The sequence below is a fragment of the Stegostoma tigrinum genome, chromosome 9, assembly GCF_030684315.1.
Source record: "Stegostoma tigrinum isolate sSteTig4 chromosome 9, sSteTig4.hap1, whole genome shotgun sequence".
Classification (NCBI taxonomy): domain Eukaryota; kingdom Metazoa; phylum Chordata; class Chondrichthyes; order Orectolobiformes; family Stegostomatidae; genus Stegostoma; species Stegostoma tigrinum.
In genome coordinates, this window is record NC_081362.1 from 549158 (window position 1) to 569614 (window position 20457).

At 43.4% G+C, this 20457-nt stretch overlaps 1 protein-coding gene across 12 annotated transcripts in view; it reads right to left on the reverse strand.

Annotated features, from left to right (window-relative positions):
- LOC125454807 (utrophin) overlaps window positions 1-20457 on the reverse strand; it is a 572019-nt gene that overhangs the window by 516695 nt on the left and 34867 nt on the right. For 9 of the 12 annotated variants that reach the window (XR_009446113.1, XR_009446114.1, XM_059648277.1 and 6 more), the window contains exon 1: window positions 6562-6667. The exons of the other annotated variants lie outside the window; for them this stretch is intronic. Coding sequence is in view for 7 of the 9 variants with exons in the window: in XM_059648277.1 (XP_059504260.1) it covers window positions 6562-6655 (94 nt within the window). In the remaining 2 variants the exon portion in view is untranslated. Of the gene's footprint in view, window positions 1-6561; window positions 6668-20457 lie in introns of those variants that run through there. 12 annotated transcript variants of the gene reach the window in all.

The window sequence follows — 20457 nt, forward strand, 5'->3', positions numbered from 1 at the left end:
TGAAAGTTGCAGGAACAGCAACTCATATTCCGCTTGGGAACCCTGCAGCCCAATAGTATCAATGTGGACTTCACAAGCTTCAAAATCTCCCCCTCCCCCACTGCATCACTAAACCAGCCCAGCTCGTCCCCTCCCCCCACTGCATCACTAAACCAGCCCAACTGGAGGGAAGTGTGGAGCAGACAAGGGAGAGAGTGGTCCCTCCAGAAAGCAGACAAGGGTGGGGACGGAAAAATGCTTTTAGTGGTGGGGTCAGAATGCAGATGGCTGAAGTGTTGGAGGATGATGCACTGGATCCGGAGGTTGGTAGGATGGTATGTGAGGACTAGGGGGATTCTCTTTTAGTTATTGTGGGGACGCGGTTTGAGGGATGAGTGGCAGGAAATGCGGGAGACACGATTGAGGGCCTTCGCGACCCGTGTGTGTGTTTGGCGAGGGGTGTCGCAGTCCTTGAAAAACAAGGATATCTGAGATATACAGGAGTGGAATGCCTCATCCTGGGAGCATATGTGGCAGTGACAAAGGAATTGGGAATAGGGGATGGAATTTAAGCAGAAGGGTGGGTAGGAGGAGGTGTATTCTAGGTAGCTGTGAGAGTCAATGGGCTTGAAATGGATATTGGTTTCCAGGTGGTTGCCTGAAATGGAGACAGAGACGTCCAGGAAGGTGAGGGATGTGTTGGAAATGGTACAGGTGAACTTGAGGTTGGGGTGGAAGATGTTGGTGAAGTGGATGAACTGTTTGAGCTCCCCGTGGGAGCATGAGGCGGTGCCAATACAGTCATCAATGTAACGGAGGAAGAAGTGGGGTTTAGGGCCAGTGTAGGTACGGAGGAGGGATTGTTCCACATAACCTACAAATGAGGCAGGTATAGCTTGGGCCCATGTGGGTACCCATGGCCACCCCCTTTGTCTGTAGGAAGTGGAAGGAATCAAAAGAGAAGTTGTTGAGGGCGAGGACGAGTTTGGCTAGGCAGATAAGGGTGGAGGTGGAGGGAGACTGGTCGGGCCTGCGGGACAGGAAGAAGCAGAGGGCCTTTAGGCCATCTGCATGGGGAATGCAGGTATATAGGGACTGGACGTCCATGATAAAAATGAGGTGCTGCAGACGGGGGAATTGGAAGTTCTGGAGGAGGTGGAGGACGTGGGTAGTGTAGGTAGGGAGTTCCCGGACGAACGGGAAGAAAATGGAGTCCAGATAGGTGGAGATGAGTTTGGTGGGGCAGGAGCAGGTGGAGACAATGGGTCGACCAGGGCAGGCGGGTTTGTGAACTTTGGGAAGGAGACAGAAGTGGGCAGTGCAGGGTCGGGGAACAAAGAGGTTGGAGGCTGTGGGTGGGAGGTCAGCTGAGGTGATGAGGTTGTGGATGGTTTGGGAGATGACTGTTTGGTGCTCGGGGTTGGGGTGATGATCCAGGGAGTGGTAGGAAGTCATGCTGGAGAGTTGGCGCCTGGCCTCAGCGACGTAAAGGTCAGTGCGCCATACTACAACTACACCTCCCTTGTGCGCGGGTTTTATGGTGAGGTTGAGATTGGAGCGAAGCGAGTGGAGGGTTGCACGTTCTGCGGGGGACTGGTTGGAGTGGGTGACAGGGGTGGAGAGGTTGAGGCGATTGATGTCTCGGCGACAGTTGGAGATGATGAGGTTGAGGGAGGATAGGAGGCCTTGGGGTGGTGTTCAGGAGGAGGGACTTGTGTTGGAGGCGGGTGAAGGGGTCAGTGGAGGGAGGGTTAGGCTCACGGCGTGCAGGTGAAGGCGGCGGAAAAAGTGCTCTATGTCTAAACGTGACCGGTATTCATTGATGTGAGGGTGGAGAGGGACAAAGGTTCGTCCTCAGTCAGGAGGAGGAGGTCTGTGGGGGTGGGGGGGGGATGGTGAAGATTCGGCAGGGCTCAGTGTAGCTGTCTCCTATGCAACTGCTGGTCATGAAGTTGTACAGAATTTTATTGAAGCCACAGCTACAGTAGTGTTTGCAGTTCTCGTAATCACATTACAGGAATTATTTTATTACACTAGATGGGGTGCAGAGGAGATTCATCAGGATGCTGCCTGGGATGGAAAATTCAAGTTGTGAAGAAAGGTAGGATAGCATGGGTTGTTTCTGTCGGGGCAGAGAAGATCAAGACGCTATTTGATTGAGGTATACAAAATTATGAGGGGCAAGAGCAGAGTGGATTAGGAACATCTGTTCCCCTTGTTTGAAGGGTCAATTACAAGGAAGCAGAGGTTCAAGATGGGGGAATGGTAAGCAACACTTTTTATAGTCAGAAAGTGGTTATGGTCTGGCATTCGCTGCCTGGGAGGGTGGTAGAGGTGAATTTCCTCATAGCCTTTAAAAGAAGTAGCTGGATGAGCTCTTGTCATGTTATAACATTCAAGGCAATGGCCCATGTGCTGATAAATGAGATCAGGTCACAGGTCAGGTGTTTCTCACTTGTCGTTGCAGAGTCAATGGGCTGAAGGATGTCTCCTGCGATTGTACGATTTAAAGGGTAGCTGCTGAGGGGTGCTTTTCTGGCTGGAAATCTGTGAGCAGTGATGTTCTGCAGGCATCAGTACTGGGACCCCTGTTGTGGTAATATATATAAATGATGTGGATGGAAATGTAGGTGGTCTGATTAGTAATTTTGCAGACGTCATGAAAATTGGCAGAGTTGTGGATAATGAGGAAGGTTGTCAAAGGATACAGCAGGATATAGATCAGTTAGAAAGTTGGGCAAAGAAATTGCAGTAGGCATTTATTTCAGAAAAATGTGAGGTGATGCATTTTGGTAGGTCAAATGCAAGTGAAAAGTATACAGTGAATGGCAAGACCCTTTTGTGCACTAATATACAGATGAACTTTGGAGTGCATGTTCACATCTCCTTGAAAGTGGCAATACAAGTGGATAAGGCAGTAAATAAGGCAATACGGCATGCTTGCCTTCATTAGTCAGGCAACTGAGTATAAAAGTTGGCAAGTCATTTGCAACTGTATAAAACTTTAATTGAGCTACACGTGGAGAACTGTGTGCAGATCTAGTCACTACACTACAGTAAAGGTTTGGAGGCTTTGGAGAGGATGCAGAAGACGTTTACCAGGATGTTGCCTGGATTGGAGTCTATTAGCTATAAGGAGATTTTGGACAAACTTGGATTGTTTTTGCTAGAGCATTCGTGCCTGAGGGGTGACTTGATAGAAGTGTGTAAATTATGAGAGGCATAGATAGTCAGAGTCTTTTACCCACAGTGGAAATGTCAAATACTAAGGGGCTTAGGTTTAAATGGAGGGTGGGTAGTTTAAAGAAGATGTGCAACAGAGTTAGCATTAAGGCTACTGTTAGATTTAGGGTTTTAATTTTTCTTTACACAGAGGGCGGTAGGTCCATAGAATCCACTGCCAAACAGGTGATAGAAGCAGATACAAAATCAATGTTTAACAGGCATATGGACCGACCAATGGACATGCAGGGAATAGAAGGATGTGGACCACGTGCACAAAGATGGGATTAGTTGAGAATGGCATTATGGTCAGTGCAGACATGGTGGGCGAAATGGCCTGTAACTGTGTTGTAGTATTTCATGTTTTTATAGTAAAGACATCAGACTTCTACACCCTCACCAACCTCTTCACAAAGGCACTGACTGAACATGCAAGTAATGGCCGGACTATGTGCCAATTTCATTTAAAACAAGCATAATTATGACTAGTGTGTTGGAACATGACAACAAAGAAAATAAGCTGCTAATAATTAACTTTACGAATTGCACAATGAGTACGATTGTGCTTTTTAATCTAAACAGCTGATCAAGTAGGCACAGAAGAATTTATTCCTAGTCGGAGTGCTTTCATAAATACATGAGCCGTTCCAAGCCTGCATAACAAGACAGAACCACCCTCCACAACAATACAATCCCAAAATTTGTCTCAAATATCCTCACTCAAAAGCAAACATAAAAGGGGTTCAGATATATTTCAACAAGTTAATACAATGGTCCATCAACATTTTGGGAAATTAGGCGCTACGCAAGCTGCCATATGCATGTAAGTTTTTTCCTCTCAGTTTGCTTTCACTGGCACACAAGCAAGATGGAGCAAATTCTGTGCTTTTTTATCAATCATGCATTCTAAAAATTGGAATCTCCTGGATTTCCATGGCTCCTTCACAACATAGAAGTTCTAAGATCCTGTAGCCAAATCAGCTTGCCTGCTCCAAGGTTATAAAATCAACCCAAAAGGCCACCAGCTATGTTGAGAATCATTTTGTGTGACTTTCAGCAACATTAAAAATCTCTTCACACAAAGCAATCACTGTACAGTGGCCCAGAAAGCTAGAGAATTTGTATATATTCATCAATAGGTGCCACAAACAGAAACAAAATTCACTGCATATTTCTCCCAGCACTTTTTTTGGTGTGGTTGGGGTGCATGTGGGTAGGGGTGGCATGGAACACATTGTCTTAATATTTTTTCCAGAAAAAAATGCTACTCATTAACTAATACAAAAGAGTGCTGGTGCTACTTTGAATGACACTACTTTCACTCAATATAGAACAAACACAATATGTAACATAAAATATAATTAAAAACCCACAACATAATAGCTGTATCAAACCCCACCTCTACAACAGACTTGTTGCGGAAAACACCAAGCCTTTTGCTGTAGCTAACTGGTCAATGACCTTGCAGTCTGCTCAAAGGAAGTGATCATATTTACAGCAAGATTTGAAAGCCTTCAGTCCTCCAACACTAGCCACTGAAAGCAACAACAATGTGTTAGAGACATCTTTAAGATTTCAGGCAGCCTCAGTTCAGATGCACACAGCAGTCAATTTGCAGTTAAATCAATGGATTCAAATCTCCCAACTTTACCTGAATGGGAGGCTGAGCTGAAACATCAAACCACATTCATAACTGCTTTCTAATGACTGCCCCAACCCCCACCAGGTACTGCACAAGTAGAACTCCAAAACACTCAGGCTAGACATCATTTAGGACAAAACATCTCACTTGATTGGCACCACATTCACCACTTTCAGCATTCACCCCCTTCATCACTGACATAATGCCAGCAGCACACACAATCTACAACATACAATGCAGTTGCTCACCAAGGCTCCTTCAACAGCATCCTCCAAACCCACAACCTCTACCGAAGGAACAGGGTAGCAGATGTGACATGACCTCCAGCAAGTTCCCCTCGAAGTCACTCACCATTCTGTCTTGGAAATATATCATCGTCCTTTCGCTGCTGCTGAGTCAAAATCCTGAAACTCCTTACTTAACAGTACTATGGACATGCCTACACTACATGAACAGCTGTGATCCAAGAAAGCAGCTCACCATCACTTCCTTCAGGGCAATTAAGATAAAACAAAATACCGACTCACCCAATGACACCCACATTCCATAAATTAATTTTAAAAAAAGTTTGTGCACGGCAGATGTTACAAATTGTTGTTAGGCTAGAAGAGATTGAACAGATAAGGAGGGAACATGGCCATGGCAGAACCTGCAAGACAAGGGTGACAATTTTAAAAATTGAGATAACAACCAGATGCCAATACAGGTTGAGGAGAAGAAAGGTGATCAAAGAACAGGACTAGAAGCAGAGTTCTGTACAAGCTTAACTTATGGAGGGTGCAAGACAGGCAAGAAATATTCAAGTCCAGGTGGAACAAGGGCACAGAGGCCGATCAGCTGAGGCAGGGGCAGAATCAGATGATGTCACATTGGTGGAAGTTAGCAGTCCTACTGCTTACAGGTATGTGGTTGGAAGCTCATTTCAGGTTCAAATGAAACAAATATATTTCTGTCACAGGTAGGTACTAATTTGAGGAACAAGAAAGCTACTTGGTTACAATGGAATGGACTTTGTGATAAAGATTTAAATGAAATGCTTGGGGTGGGACAAGGTGAAATACTCAAAAGAAGAGCAGGGTCCTAAGCAGTCAGGAAACAGGCAGGTGTAATTTGGTTTTAAGAGTCACACCTACCGTTTTTTGCAGCTATGTAGACAAAACACACAAGACAGCCTTCAAATAAAATGCAGAAAGATATCTAATGCTATAACTGCAGAGTCTAAAGTCCACACACACCCTAACAGCTTCATTGAACATTCCAGTTTTAGAAGTTCTGTATTAGATAGTTCAATCTCCTGAGTGCACGCTGCATGGGAGACAAGTCAGGTCTTACTTCCAGATTAACATTAATGAAGATAAGAACTGCTGTGAAACAAATCTCACTTCGCACCGATGCCAAAGGTGCACTGTAAATGCAGCTTGCCTGGAGCCTCAAACCTTTCAATCCTTAATATATTCCCCAAAATTTTTCAAGCAAGGTAGTCATAAATGAGTTTGGTTCTATATTTACAAGTGCTCAAACTTTGAATTTGGTCCCCAAAAACTGTGTTTCCACATTAGATTTCTTGAACTGAATTTGCCTCAAAGCCAACAAAGCACATTTCAAATTGTATTCGGTGTTGAAATATAGGAACTAGGCCTTTATAACGTTCTTTAAGCAAACAGATTACAATATACCACCTCATTCAAGAGAACGTCTATTAAAACTTGCATACTTACTACCTAATCCACTTGAAACATGTACATATTTGTTGCAAGAAAGAAGAAAAGGACAAATTGTCCATGATAAAGGCTTCACACTCCGCACACTCATCTCTTAAATTCTGCTCACAGAAAAAATGCAGAGGAAACGGATGTTTAACATCACTCAGTGCAAGCTGGGAGGTAAGGGATAAATACAAGCTTACACTGCATGTGTCACATTCAAAAGTAGACAGCCACAAACCAGAATCAGCACTTCACTCTCTCCACCACTTGGTGTTTCTGAGGTGCTACTGTATTGATCTGATATTACTAAACTTGCTGTTTAATCAGTTTACTCAGCCTAATCATGGGTTGCCTTGTCTTTATAACTTAATTCCCGTCTTTAATTGAGATTTCAATGGTGCAAAATGATTGATGCACAGAACAGCTTGCAAAAGAAAAGCACATACCAACATAAACAAGCTATTCCGAACTGGTGATTCCTTCCCAAATGTGAAAATTGCTCATTTCCATTGTGGTTCATCTAAAAATATTCAAATGTGTATTTGAAGGAGAAGATAGGTGGAGAGGAGACAGACAAGTTAAAGAGCCAGCAGAGGTGACATTGCCTGGGCAGCTGGATTAAACAGTTGAGCAAAAATACCACGAGACCATTGTCTCCCCTATTCCAATAACCTGCTTTGCAATAAGCATTATGGACTAAATCGATCTATTAGTCCAATCCTATTTTCTCCAGCTTAGTTATTAAATATCACCACAGCTTTCCCGATCCAAACACAAACTGGCTCACGAGGAACACAAAAACGAGGAACTAGCACTGAAATTGCACGGTTGACTGCATTCACCAGGTTCACAAAAAAGAAAAGCATTGTATTGCGGAAAACTCCATCCATTCGATTGGGACTGTGACAACTTACCGAAAGAGTCATCCAAGCAGCTCTGTTCCCCGATTTCTTCATAGAGTCAATTCATACAGCATAGAAAAAGACTTCAGGTCCAACTCATCCATGCTGACCAAGTTCTCAAAACCACACTAGTCCCATATGTCTGCATTTGGCCCATATCCCTCTAAATGTGCCTATCTATGTACCTATCCAAATATCTTTTAAATGTTGTAATTGTACCCACTTCTGCCACTTCTTCCAGCAGCACATTCCATATACGCACTACCCTCTGTGTGAAAACGTTACTGCTCAGGTTGCAATTAAATCTTTCTCCTCTTACATTGAACCAATACCCTCTAGTTTTGGACTCCCTACCCTAGGGAAAAAGACCTTGGCTATACACTTTATCCATGCCCCTCATGATTTTATAAACATCTGTAAAGATCCGCCCTTCAGCTCCCACACTACAGGGGAAAAATGTCTCGGCCTATCCAGCCTCTCGTTATAGCTCAACTTTCAAGTCTCATTAACATCCTTGTAAATCTTTTTTTCACCCTTTCCAGTTTACTGACATCCTTCCTAGAGCAGGGCGATCAGAACCATATGCAGTATTCCAACCGTGATTTTACTAATAAAGCAGAATTACTACAAATAGCAATCACCAGCTCCATCTACATCCAAATACTTTGAAAGGCAGTTAACACCATTTTTCAACTGTTAATATACTCCTTCTTGAGACTTCAAGTGATGTCCAGCTGTGAAGTCACAAGTAAGCTATTAATACGCATCATCTCAAATCAGGATATGTAAATATATTTAAATATAGCACGGAGGGTATCAGAAGAGAATAGGAAAGTGTGATTAGTTCAGTGAGGCGTCAATGGCAATGCTAATAAGCAACACATGTTTAGTGGTAACAAGGTGCGGAGCTGGATGAACACAGCAGGCCAAGCAGCATCTTAGGAGCACAAAAGCTTACGTGTCGGGCCTAGACCGTTCATCAGAAAAGGAGGAGGCGAGAGGGTTCTGAAATAAATAGGGAGAGGGGGGAGGCGAATAGAAGATGAATAAAGGAGAAGATAGGTGGAGAGGAGACAGACAAGTTAAAGAGGCAGGGATGGAGCCAGCAGAGGTGAGTGTAGGTGGGGAGGTAGCGGAGGGGATAGGTCAGTCCGGGCAGGACGGACAGTTCAAGGGGGTGGGATGAGGTTAGTAGGTAGGAAATGGGGGTGCGGCTTGAGGTGGGAGGAGGGGATAGGTTAGAGGAAGGACAGGTTGGGGAGGCTGGGACGATCTGGGTTTGTTTAGTGATGCAGTAGGGGGACAGGACATTTTGAAGCTTGTGAAATCCACATTGATACCATTGGGCTGCAGAGTTCCCAAGCGGAATATGAGATGCTGTTCCTGCAAACTTCGGGAGGCATCGTTGTGGCACTGCAGGAGGCCCAGGATGGACACGTTGTCTAAGGAATGGGAGGGGGAAATTGAAATGTTCGCAACCGGGAGGTGCAGTTGTTTGTTGCGAACCAAGCGTAGCTGTTCTGCAAGCCTCCGCTTGATGTCCCCAACGTACTGGAGGCCACAACGGCTACAGCGGATGCAGTATACCACATTGATAGATGTGCAGGTGAACATCTGCTTGATGTGCAAAGTCTTCTTGGGGCCTAGGGGTGAGGGAGGAGGTATGGGGGCAGGTGTAGCACTTCCTGCAGTTGCAGGGGCAAGTGATGGGTGAGGTGGGGTTGGAGGGGAGCGTGGAGCAGACAAGGGAGTCAAGGAGAAAGTGGTCCCTCCAGAAAGCAGATAAGGGTGGGGATGGAAAAATGTCTTTGGTGGTGGGGTCGGATCACAGATGGCCGAAGTGTCAGAGGATGAAGCATTGGATCCAGAGGTTGGCAGGGTGTTACGTGGGGATGAGGGGGATTGTCTTTTGGTGGTTATTGCAGGGACGGGGTGTGAGGGATGAGTTGCGGGACAGTCGTAGACAGGGAGTTCCTGGACCAACGAGGAGAACACGGAGTCCAGATAGGTGGACATGATTTCGGTGGGGCAGGAGCAGGCGGAGACAATGGGTCAACCAGGACAGGTAGGTATGTGGATTTTAGGTAGGAGACAGAAGCGGGCAGTGCGGGGTTGGGGAACAATGAGGTTGGAGGCTGTGGGTGGGAGGTCACCTGAGTTGATGAGGTTGTGGATGGTTTGGGGCTCGGGGTGGCGTCATGATCCAGGGGGCAGTAGGAGATGGTGTTGGAGAGTTGGCATCCGACTTCAACGATGTAAAGGTCAGTGTGCCATACCACAACTGCGCCTCCGACATCCGTGGGTTTTATGGTGAGGGTGGGATTGGAGTGGAGGGAGCAGACGGCTGCGCGTTCTGCGGGGGAGAGGAGAGAGTGGTGGAGAGGTTGAGGCGATTGCTGTCTCGACGGCAAGTGGAGGTAGGAGGCCTTGGGGTGGTGTCCAGGAGGACGGCTTGTGTTGGAGGTGGGAGAAGGGGTCAGTGGAGGGAGAGTTGGGCTCACGGTTAGAGAAGTAAGCATGGAGGCAAAGGCGGCGGAAAAGCTGCTCAATGTCCAAACGCGACTGGCATTCGTTGCTGTGTGGGTGGAGAGGGACAAAGGTGAGCCCCTTACTGAGGACTGACCATTCATCCAGAGTCAGGGGGAGGTCTGGGAGGATGGTGAAGATTCGGCAGGGCTCAGTGTGGCTGTGGCAAAATAGTTAAGCTTCTGGTCATTAGTAACCTCCAGGTGTCAATGATAGGAGATTCAGTGATGATAATTCTGTTGAATGTCAAGGAGAAATAGGTACATTCTCTTTTGGGCAGTGTCATTTCCTGACACTCATACAGCATGAATATTACTCACTACTTATGAACCCAAGTGGAGGGTGGTGCCGTTATGCAATGAGCTGCCAGGGCAAGTGGTGGAGTTGGTAAAGAAACATTTAAAAGGCAACTGAATGGTACAACAGTAGGAAGGGTTTAAGGAGGGATATGGCCCAAACGCCGGCAAATGGGACTAGATTAATTTAGGATATCTGGTCAGCATAGCAATTTGGACCGAAAGATCTATTTCCATGGTGTACATCTCAATGACCCTAACAGCAGGTGTTCAATGTATTGTCTGCTGTCATTAAAAAGTGGTTGTCATTGAAACAGTTATTTGGGCATCACGCATATTGTCCAAAATACAGGAAAGTATAAACAGTGCAAGATGTGTTTTGCCCCTCGCCTGTCCAACATTTGTGCACTGCGTTTATCAGTCACCTAGATTCAAACATTTTCTGCAGTACTTAGAGTAAATTTCATTTTTGTTAATTCATTGTATTTCAGTTTTTGAAAGAAGTCCTCAAAATCATTGAGGTTGTATCCAAAATCTGACAGGTTGAAGTTCACATTAGTTCATGTGCAAAATTATCTTGAACATATAAATGTGAGGTGATACATTTTTGTAGAAGACAAAGAGTGGTCACTATCATTTGCAATGTGAGAATCTAGGTGGAAGAACAAAAGCATTCAGGAGTACAAATACACGACCCACTCAGCAATTAGTGAAACGCTTTTGCAGACAGATGACATTGACAGGATGGGCCAAATAGCCGCCTTCAATGCTGTGAGCATTCTACCTTACCATAAACATCAGACTTCATTTCTACAGGGATACATTTGAATAGTAGGAGAGTTATGTAAACCCATCTTGAAGCTCAGTTAAAATACATTTTGTGTACTGCATGTCTGATTGTATGTTATTAAAAATGAATGGTGACATGGCGAGATAATGGGAACTGCAGATGCTGCAGAATTCAAGATAACAAAGTGTGGAGCTGGACGAACACAGCAGGCCAAGCAGCATCTCAGGAGCACAAAAGCTGACATTTCGGGCCTAGACCCTTCATCAGAGAGCCTCTCTGATGAAGGGTCTAGGCCCGAAACTTCAGCTTTTGTGCTCCTGAGATGCTGCTTGGCCTGCTGTGTTCGTCCAGCTCCACACTTTGTTATCTTGGTGACATGGCAGAGCAGGTTTACAAGGGTAAAATCAAAAATGCACTGAAGGATGAATGAACACGGACAGCCTGTAACGGCAAGCTAACGAGGCATTCGGTGTTCTTTACTGAAAGAAAGTGATCTGTGTAGTACCTCATATAATGTGGTCTTGAAAGCTTTATGAATACAGACAGACAGACTTTTGGAGAGAAAGAAATGAACAGACATCATTCCGCCTCAAAAAACGTTGATGGCTGACCACACACAGATGTTCAAAAGCGTAAAAGTTTCAAAAAGAAGATTCAGGGAAATTTTTTCCCCCACTTGTAAGAAGAACATAATTAGAGACCACCAATGCATTTTAAAAAATCAAACAGAGAATCTGGAGAAAATTAATTTGCCCACAGAGTGCTAAGAATGCAGAACTCATTGCTTAGGATATTGAAGCAGCCAAGATAGCATAGTTGCATCCTTTTCATTTCAAGAGACAACAAAATATCTGCTGCATGTGTGTACATTAGTGTTTGCATTTCAAAATAATTTTTATAGGAGGCAATATGGAACACTGTAAGAAACATGAGATTGTGAGATATAAATATAGAAATGTTAACAACTGTATAGCTAAATGCATGTTTGTAGTTTTTCAGTTTCTAATGTATATACATTTATGCACCTATTAGTGAGAGGTAGCGTGGCTATGTGGGGGCGAAGACTGTCTCTCAAATTTCATTGCATTTTTTGAAGATGTGACAAAGATGACTGATGAGGGCAGGGCGTTGTATAGACTTCTACGTAGACTTTAGCAAGGCCTTTGACAAGGTATTACACAGCAGTCTGTACCAAAGGTGAAGTCACATGGGATCCACAGTGAGCTGGTAAGATGGATACAAAAGTGGCTTGGTCATAGAAACCAGTAGCAGTGGAAGGATATTTTTCTGATTGAAGATTAGACTACTGGTGTTCCACAGGGATTAATGGTGGGACTCCCATCATTTGTTTTATATGTATAAAAATGATTTGGAGGAAAATGTTGGTGGTCTGATTAGTAAGTTTGCAGATAACACAAAGATTAGGGGAGCCGCGGATAGTCAGGGCAATTGCCAGAGGATACAACAAGATACAGATAGGCTGAAGACTTGAGCAGGGTAATGGCAGATGGAATTTAATTCAGACAAATGTGAGATGATGTATTTTGGAACGTTTAATGCAGGAGGGAAGCATACAGTAAACGGAAGAACCCTTAGAAGCATGAACACACAGAGGGATCTAAGCATACAGGTCCACTGTTCCCTGAATGGCATAGTGTATGACATGCTTGTCTTCATTGATTAGCATAAATTATGAAAATTGGCAAGTCATGTTGCAGCTGTATTGAACTTTGGCAAAACCACATTTTGAACACTGTAAAACAGTTCTGATTGCACCAGAACGATGTGGAGACTTTGGAGAGGGTACTGAAAAGGTTTATCAGGACGTTGCCTGGTTTGAGGGTATTAGCTATGAGCAGAGATTGGAAAAACATGGTTTGTTTTCATTTGAACATCAGAGGCGAAGGGATGACCTGATGGAAGTTTGCAAAATTATGACAGAAATGGATAGATGGAGTCTTTTTCCCAGGTTAGAAATATTAATTACTAGGGAACAAGGGTTTAAGGTAAAGGGGGAAAGTTTAAAGGAGATAATGACGGCTTTTTTTTAATGTACAGAAGTTGGCAAGTGCTTGGAATGTCCTGTCAGTGAAGATGGTAAAAGCAAATACAATAGCATTGTTTAAAAGGCATATTGATGTATATACGAATATGCAGGGACTACGGGCATACAGACCATGTAGAGCCAAAAGGTTTTTAGTTTAGAAAGGTATCCTGCGTCAGCACAAGCTTGGTAGGCCAAAGGGTCTGTTCCTGCGCAGTACTGTTCCTTGTACAAATGTAAATTATTTTAATAGCTTAGAATAATATTAAATTTTACATACTTTTACAATATTTTTAAGCTACATTTTATCATTATAATCACATCAAATTCCAAACATTGCCTACAACAAATAATAAAGTGCAATAATATGTTTAATCAACAGCCTTTCTCTCCGCAATACAACTAGAATTCCAGCAAGATTTCTGAAGGGATTAAAAATAGTTTTACGTGCAGATTTTCAAATTCTCTAGACAGGAAAAAATGAAAATATAAGAGGTGTTGCGTTATCAATGTAAGAAGGAGCACTAAGTTCGTGGTCCAACATTTTGTAGACTTGCCTGCACATGATACACACCACTGACAGCTCACTCGGATTCCTTCAATGTTAGATCTTGAAACATACACAGTTTAGTTTGTTTTACTGCTAAAGTCAATGTTCACTGGTCAACAGGAAACAGATAAAGACACTGGAATTTAAAGAATTTCTGCCGTTTTTAAATGGAACAGATGAATGGCAGTCGGGCACTGAAATCGCCACAAATGCTGTACAATCTACCCTAGTCAGCTATTTCTCAGAAAAATGAAATAATGGGGTACAAGTACTATGAACAACACTCTCCAACCTCGTTAAGTAGCAGTCCCTATCTCATTTTTCTTAATTTCTACAATGGCGCTTCCCAGGTCTCCATTTTATGGCCATAGGCTGAACTTAACTAAACTTAACTAACAGCAGCAAAAACAATGGGTCAATTGCCTGTTTTGTTCTATCAGAGAACTTGATATGCTATTCTAAGGCATATATAACAAGTGGTTAATCTTCTGAAGAAATTCACTGCTATGAAGCATACTGCCACATCTAAGCAACAAGATGTAATTCAAATTTAAATTATTTATCTGCTTCAGTACGATAAATCTGGAGAAGCACAGTGAGCCAAAACCCTGCCCAAACCAAACTATTTAAATTATATGTAGGTATGACAGAAATGATTCATCTAGTGAACTCAAACAGAATGAAGTCTGTGCCACCTTTCTCAGCTTGTATTTTTAGTGTGATGGAGCAAATGAAGAGTAAGACGTTAGGTGATTTGAGAATTAAGGGATCAGACAGATTTTTCTATGGCTATAGTTGTGAATCCAGGATGGAAAGTTGCCTCCCTGGTGCCAGGATCAAAGGTATCTGCAGAGCACCCTGAAGAAGAGTGAAGAGTGAGCAGTCATGGACCGCATTAGTACCTGCCGCATAAGCAAAAAGAGGGATATGGTTCAGCAGTCAGAATTCAGGGAATTATGTTGAAAATTACCAAGGAGGACCTCATGTATAAATCTCCAGATTCACCCCAGTATCACACAAGGGTATAAGAACACAGGACATAGGAAATGAACACATGGCTAGAAAGGCGGTAAAGGAAGAAAGGCATTAGGTTCTTGGAAAATTGGTGGAAATGGGACATGTAAAAAAAAGATATCCAGGCTGAATAGAAATGAGTCACAGAAAAACTGTAAACAGAGATAAAATGCAAACAAGAGAAACAAAAAGAGGGAACATGTTCCAAAATGGTATTAAATAGTGGTATGGGAGAGATTAGGGACCAGAATTTGAATTTAAGCGTAGAGAGAGGGAGCATAGCTTTATTTCCTTTTCAGTCACTGGATGTGGACACTGCTGTAGGTCAACATTTACACCCACCTCTAATTACCCTGAAAAGGTCAGTGGTGAGCTGATTTCTTGCCCTGGTCAAGTCCTTGGGGTTTGGGGATACCCACAGTTTTGTTACAGTGTTCTAGGATTTTGACCAACTACCAGTGAATCATGGTGATATAATCAGGATGGCGATGACTTCAAGGAGAATAAACCAGTGGCGTTCCCATGCATCTGCTGCCCCTGTCCTTCTCAGGCATAACAGTCTCAGGTTGAAAAGACATGGTCAAAGCAGCCTTGGTGCATTCATGCAGTGCATATTGTAAATGGTCAAATTGTTGCCAAATGCATTGGAGATAAAGAGATTGAATAATGAAGGTGTTGTATGTAGTGTCAGTCAGGCAGGCTGCTTTGCTCTGGATTGTATCAAGGTGGAAGACGCAGACACGTTAGCGTCTTTTCAGGTATATTTGGACAGGTACACGGATGGGCAGGGAGCAAATGGACACAGACCGTTAGAAAACAGATGACAGGTTAGACAGAGGATCTTGATCAGCGCAGGCTTGGAGGGCCGAAGGGCCTGTTCCTGTGCTGTAATTTTCTTTGTTCTTTCTGAATGTTGCTAGAGCAGCATGGAAATGAAGAGTTTAACATCAGATTTCTGAATAGTGCCTTGTAAATTGGAGAAAGATGATAGCGCTCAGTGCAAAAGACAAGCTGAAACATTTCTATCCATCTTCAAACAGAAGTATTGACTCAGTGATCTACTCTTTGAGGAATTCCTCGTCTCTTACATGCTCTTGTAGCCATTGTACATTTATAGCTTGTCCAATTCAGCTTTTGGTCAATAATAACGCCCAAGGTGTTGATAGCGAGAACTTCAACAATGGGGATGCCACAGCATTGACAGATGATAGTTAGATTCTCTCTTGTTGGAGAAGTCATTACTTGGCACTTATGCAGTGCAAATGTTACTTCCCACTTATCAGCCCAAGATTGGACATTGTCCAGGAGTTGCTGCACATGAATATGGACTACTTCAGTACCTGAGGAGTTGCGAATAGAGATGAATATTAGTGCATTCATCAGAAAACAATCCCACTGAGGGAAAGTCATTGATGAAGCAGCTGAAGAGCCTAGGGTTCCAACCTGAGAAACTCCTGCAGTGATGTCCTGGGGCGGAGATGATTGCCATCCAATAATCATCTTCCTTTATGTTCCTTCTTTCTTTTTGTTCAGCATGACTCCAACCAGCGGCAAGTTCCTACTTCCACCACTGATTTCTATTGATTTTAGTTCTGGATGGGAGTTTGCTCGCTGAGCTGGAAGGTTAGTTTTCAGACGTTTCGTCACCATTCTAGGTAACATCATGTGGGCCTCCGACAAAGCGCTGGTGTTATGTCCCGCTTTCTATTTATCTGTTTAGGTTTCCTTGGGTTGGTGATGTCATTTCCTGTTCTTTTTCCCAGAGGATGGTAGATTGATTTGGAGCCAGTGTGTTTGTTGATGGCGTTCCGGTTGGAATGCCATGCTTCTAGGAATTCTCGTGCGTGTCTCTGTTTGGCTTGTCCTAGGATGGATGTGTTGTCCCAATCAAAGTGGTGTCCTTCCTCATCTGTATGTAAGGATTCGAGTGATAGTGGATCATGTCGTTTTGTGGCTGTCAACTGAACATTAACTATTAAATATTATGAACATCAACTAGCCACAAAACGACATGACCCACTATCACTAGTATCCTTACAAACAGATGAGGAAGGACACCACTTTGATTGGGACAACACCTCCATCCTAGGACAAGCCAAACAGAGACACGCACGAGAATTCCTAGAAGCATGGCATTCCAACCGGAACGCCATCAACAAACACACTGGCTCCAAATCAATCTACCATCCTCTGGGAAAAAGAACAGGAAATGACATCACCAACCCAAGGAAACCTAAACAGATAAATAGAAAGCGGGACATAACACCAGCGCTTCGTCGGAGGCTCACTGATGATGCTATCTAGAATGGTGATGAAACGTCTGAAAACTAGCCTTCCAGCTCAGCGAGCAAACTCACATCCAGAATCTCAACCTGAGCTACAAATCTTCTCAAAACTCGCTACTGATTTTAGTTTTGCTCAGACTCCATGACACCACAGTAGGTGAAATGTTGCCTTGAAGTCGAAGGCAGTCACTCTCCCCACTCTCTGGAGCGGAGTTCTTTTATCTATCTTTAAACCAAGGCTAAAACCAATCAGGAGCTAAGTCACCCTGGTGGATCCCACGCTGAGCATTATCAAGCAGGTTATTTTTCTGCAAGAGCCGCTTGATACTCCTTCCTTCAGTTTATTGAGGAGTGTAGACAGATAGGATGGTTATTGTTCAGGGTGGATTTGTCTTCTGTTTATTGACAGGATATACCCGGGCAGTTTTCCACATTGTCAAGTACATCCCAAAATTATAGTTGTACTTGGGTGCAGCCAGTTCAAAAGCACAAGTTTTCAAACTATTGCCACACTGTTGTCAGAGCCCATAGTCTTTGCAATATCCAGTGCCCTCATAAGTCTCTAGGTATCACAGAGAAAGAATCAAATTAACTGATGCCTGCCATCTGTGATGCTGGGGACTTTGGAGGAGGCAGAATGGATCACTGAGTCAGGACCTCTGGTTGAAGATGGATAAAAATATTTCAGCTTGTATTTTGCACTGAGCACTATCAATCATTGAGGGTGGGGATATTTGTGCAGTCTCTTCTTGTTAATCCTTCAATTATGCAGTCATGAATGGTAGTGGATGTGGCATGACTGCAGAGCTTAGTTCTTATCCATTGGTTCTGAGATCACATAGCCCTGTGTTTTGGACATTGTTCATGCTGTCAGGCGTTCAAGTCGTCCTGTGTCATATATTTACCAGGTTGACATCTCATTTTCAGGTATGCCTAGTGATGCTCCAGGCATATCCTCCTTAACTCTATATTGAACCCAGGTTGAGATCCCCTAGATCAATCGTAACGATAGAGCCAGGGATATGCAAGTTGTGACCGAGTACAGTCTTGTTGCTGCTGATGGTACACAGCTTCATGGATGTTCTGTTTTCAGTTGGAGATCTATGCCGTTTAGGACAGTGAAGGTCCCACATAACACTGTTGAAGCTACCCTCAATTTGAAGCCAAGGTATGATCTCAACAGTGACGGCATAGTGAACACTCCTCGCTAAAGTCGTGGGCAGATGTATCCGTGACAGGTGAGGACAAAGTCAAATAAGTTTTCCCTCTTGCTGATTCCCACACAACCAGTCATAGGCCCAGTCTAACAACTGCCAGATCAATCAGTCGTGGTGTTACTCAGCCTTTTCTGGAAATGGTTATTGAAGTCACCTCTGGAGTACATTGAGCACCCATGCCATATTCAGTGTTTCCTCCAAGCGGTGCTCCTTCAATATGGAGTACTGAATAATGAACAAGGGTGGGGCTTGGTAGGTGGTAATCAGTAGGCGGTTTTGTTATACCTGTGCGAACTTCTGCAAGAGACATCACAGGGTCCAGAGTAAAGTATGATGAACTCCTCCCTGCCAGTATACCACTGTAAAATCACTTCTGGTGAATCAGTCATTTTGGTGAGGGAAGGCATACCCAGGATGGTGATGGTCGTGTCAGGGAGAGTGTCTTAATGTCTATGATTCCCTGAGTATATGGCAGGCTATAGCTAGTCTAGTCTAAACGACTGCTTTCCTAATTTTGACTATCCCCAATGTTGGTAAGGGGATCTTAGGATCAGCACTTGCTATTTCCAGCACTAGATCAGTGCCATAAGGTCCATATGGTTTCATTTGTTATTTTCAGTCTTTGTAACACTTTGATTTAATTGAGTGGATAGTTCAGACATTTCAGAGGGTGGTTAAGACTAAACCAAATTGCTGTGGCCTGGAGTCACATATAGGCCAGACCAGGTAAGGGCGACAAATTTCCTTCCCTTAGAGGCATTAATGAATCAGATAACTATTAATGACAAATGATAATGGTTACAGGAGCACAACGGAGAAGGCAATGGCCTCGTATTATTAACACTGGACTGTTAATCCAAAGACCCAGATAATGTTCTGGGGACCTAATGGGAACTGCAGATGCTGGAGAATCCGGGATAACAAAGTGTGGAGCTGGATGAACACAGCAGACCAAGCAGCATCTTAGGAGCACAAAAACTGACGTTTCGGGCCGAGACCCTTCTAAGATGCTGCTTGGCCTGCTGTGTTCATCCAGCTCCACATTTTGTTATCTCTAATGTTCTGGGACCTAGGTTCAAATCCCACCAGTACAGATGGTGGAGTTTGAATTCAATTAAAAAATATCTGGAATTAAGAATGTAATGATGACCATGAATCCATTGCTGATTGTCGGAAAACCCCATCTGGTTCACCAATGTCATTTAGGGAGAGAAATTGCTATCTTTACCTGGTCTGGCCTACATGTGACTCCAGAACCCAGAGCAATGTGGTTGATTCTTAACTGCCCTCTGGGGAATCAGGGATGGGCAATAAATGCTGCCTAGTCAGCGACACCCTCATCCCGTGAATGAGTAAAGAGTTAAAAAAAACTCCAGATGTTGGTGAATTCAAATTTCACTTATTGCCATGGTGGAATTCAAACCCATGTTCCCAGAACATTAACTTGGCATTCTGGATTACAAGTCTAGTGACATTACAATGATGCTACTGCCCCTGCCAATGTCCAAAATTCTATAATGGCAATGCCTTTATTCATGACAGGGAGTCATGTTCAGCCCAGAACATGAACTCTGTTTCCCTCTTCACAACTGATGCCAGAGCAACTTGGTATTTTCAGCATTCTGTTCTTTCTTATTACCCCTAACAGTACAATTGATCACACATATTTCACAATACTCAGCAAAAAATTAGTCCAGTCACAAAGAAGGCTTCAATAAAAAGAATGAACCAAGAATTAACAAAGGCATTCAAGAAGGCATCCAATCAAAAACTACAGTACAAAAAGGGGCCAAAAATCAGTGGTCAGATTTTTTTTTAGGAATCAGCAGCACATGACTAAAAACCTAACAATGAGGGACAAAACACATTACAAAAGTAAATTGGTAAGAAGTATAAAATCAACCAGCAAGAGCTTCAGTATATAAAAAGTATGAGCACTTAAAGCAGTGCAAATCCCTTGAACTAGGGAACTGTTAACAGGAAACGGAGAAATGGCAGATAATTTGAACAAATACTTTATATTGGTCTGCAAGGTGAAAGGCACACAAACATTCCAAATATATCTGATAAGCAAGATGCTAATGGGAGGAAACATCTTGCAACAGTCTATATCATGAGAAATAAACTTTTTGACAAATTAATGGGACTGAAGTCACCAAGGCTTCCTGGCCTGCATCCAAGATTTTAAAGGAAGCAGCTGCAGAGAAAGTGGAGGAATTGCTCAAAATAATCCAAAATTCACTAGATTCTCGGAGAATCCAACAAATAAACAAACCACTAATAT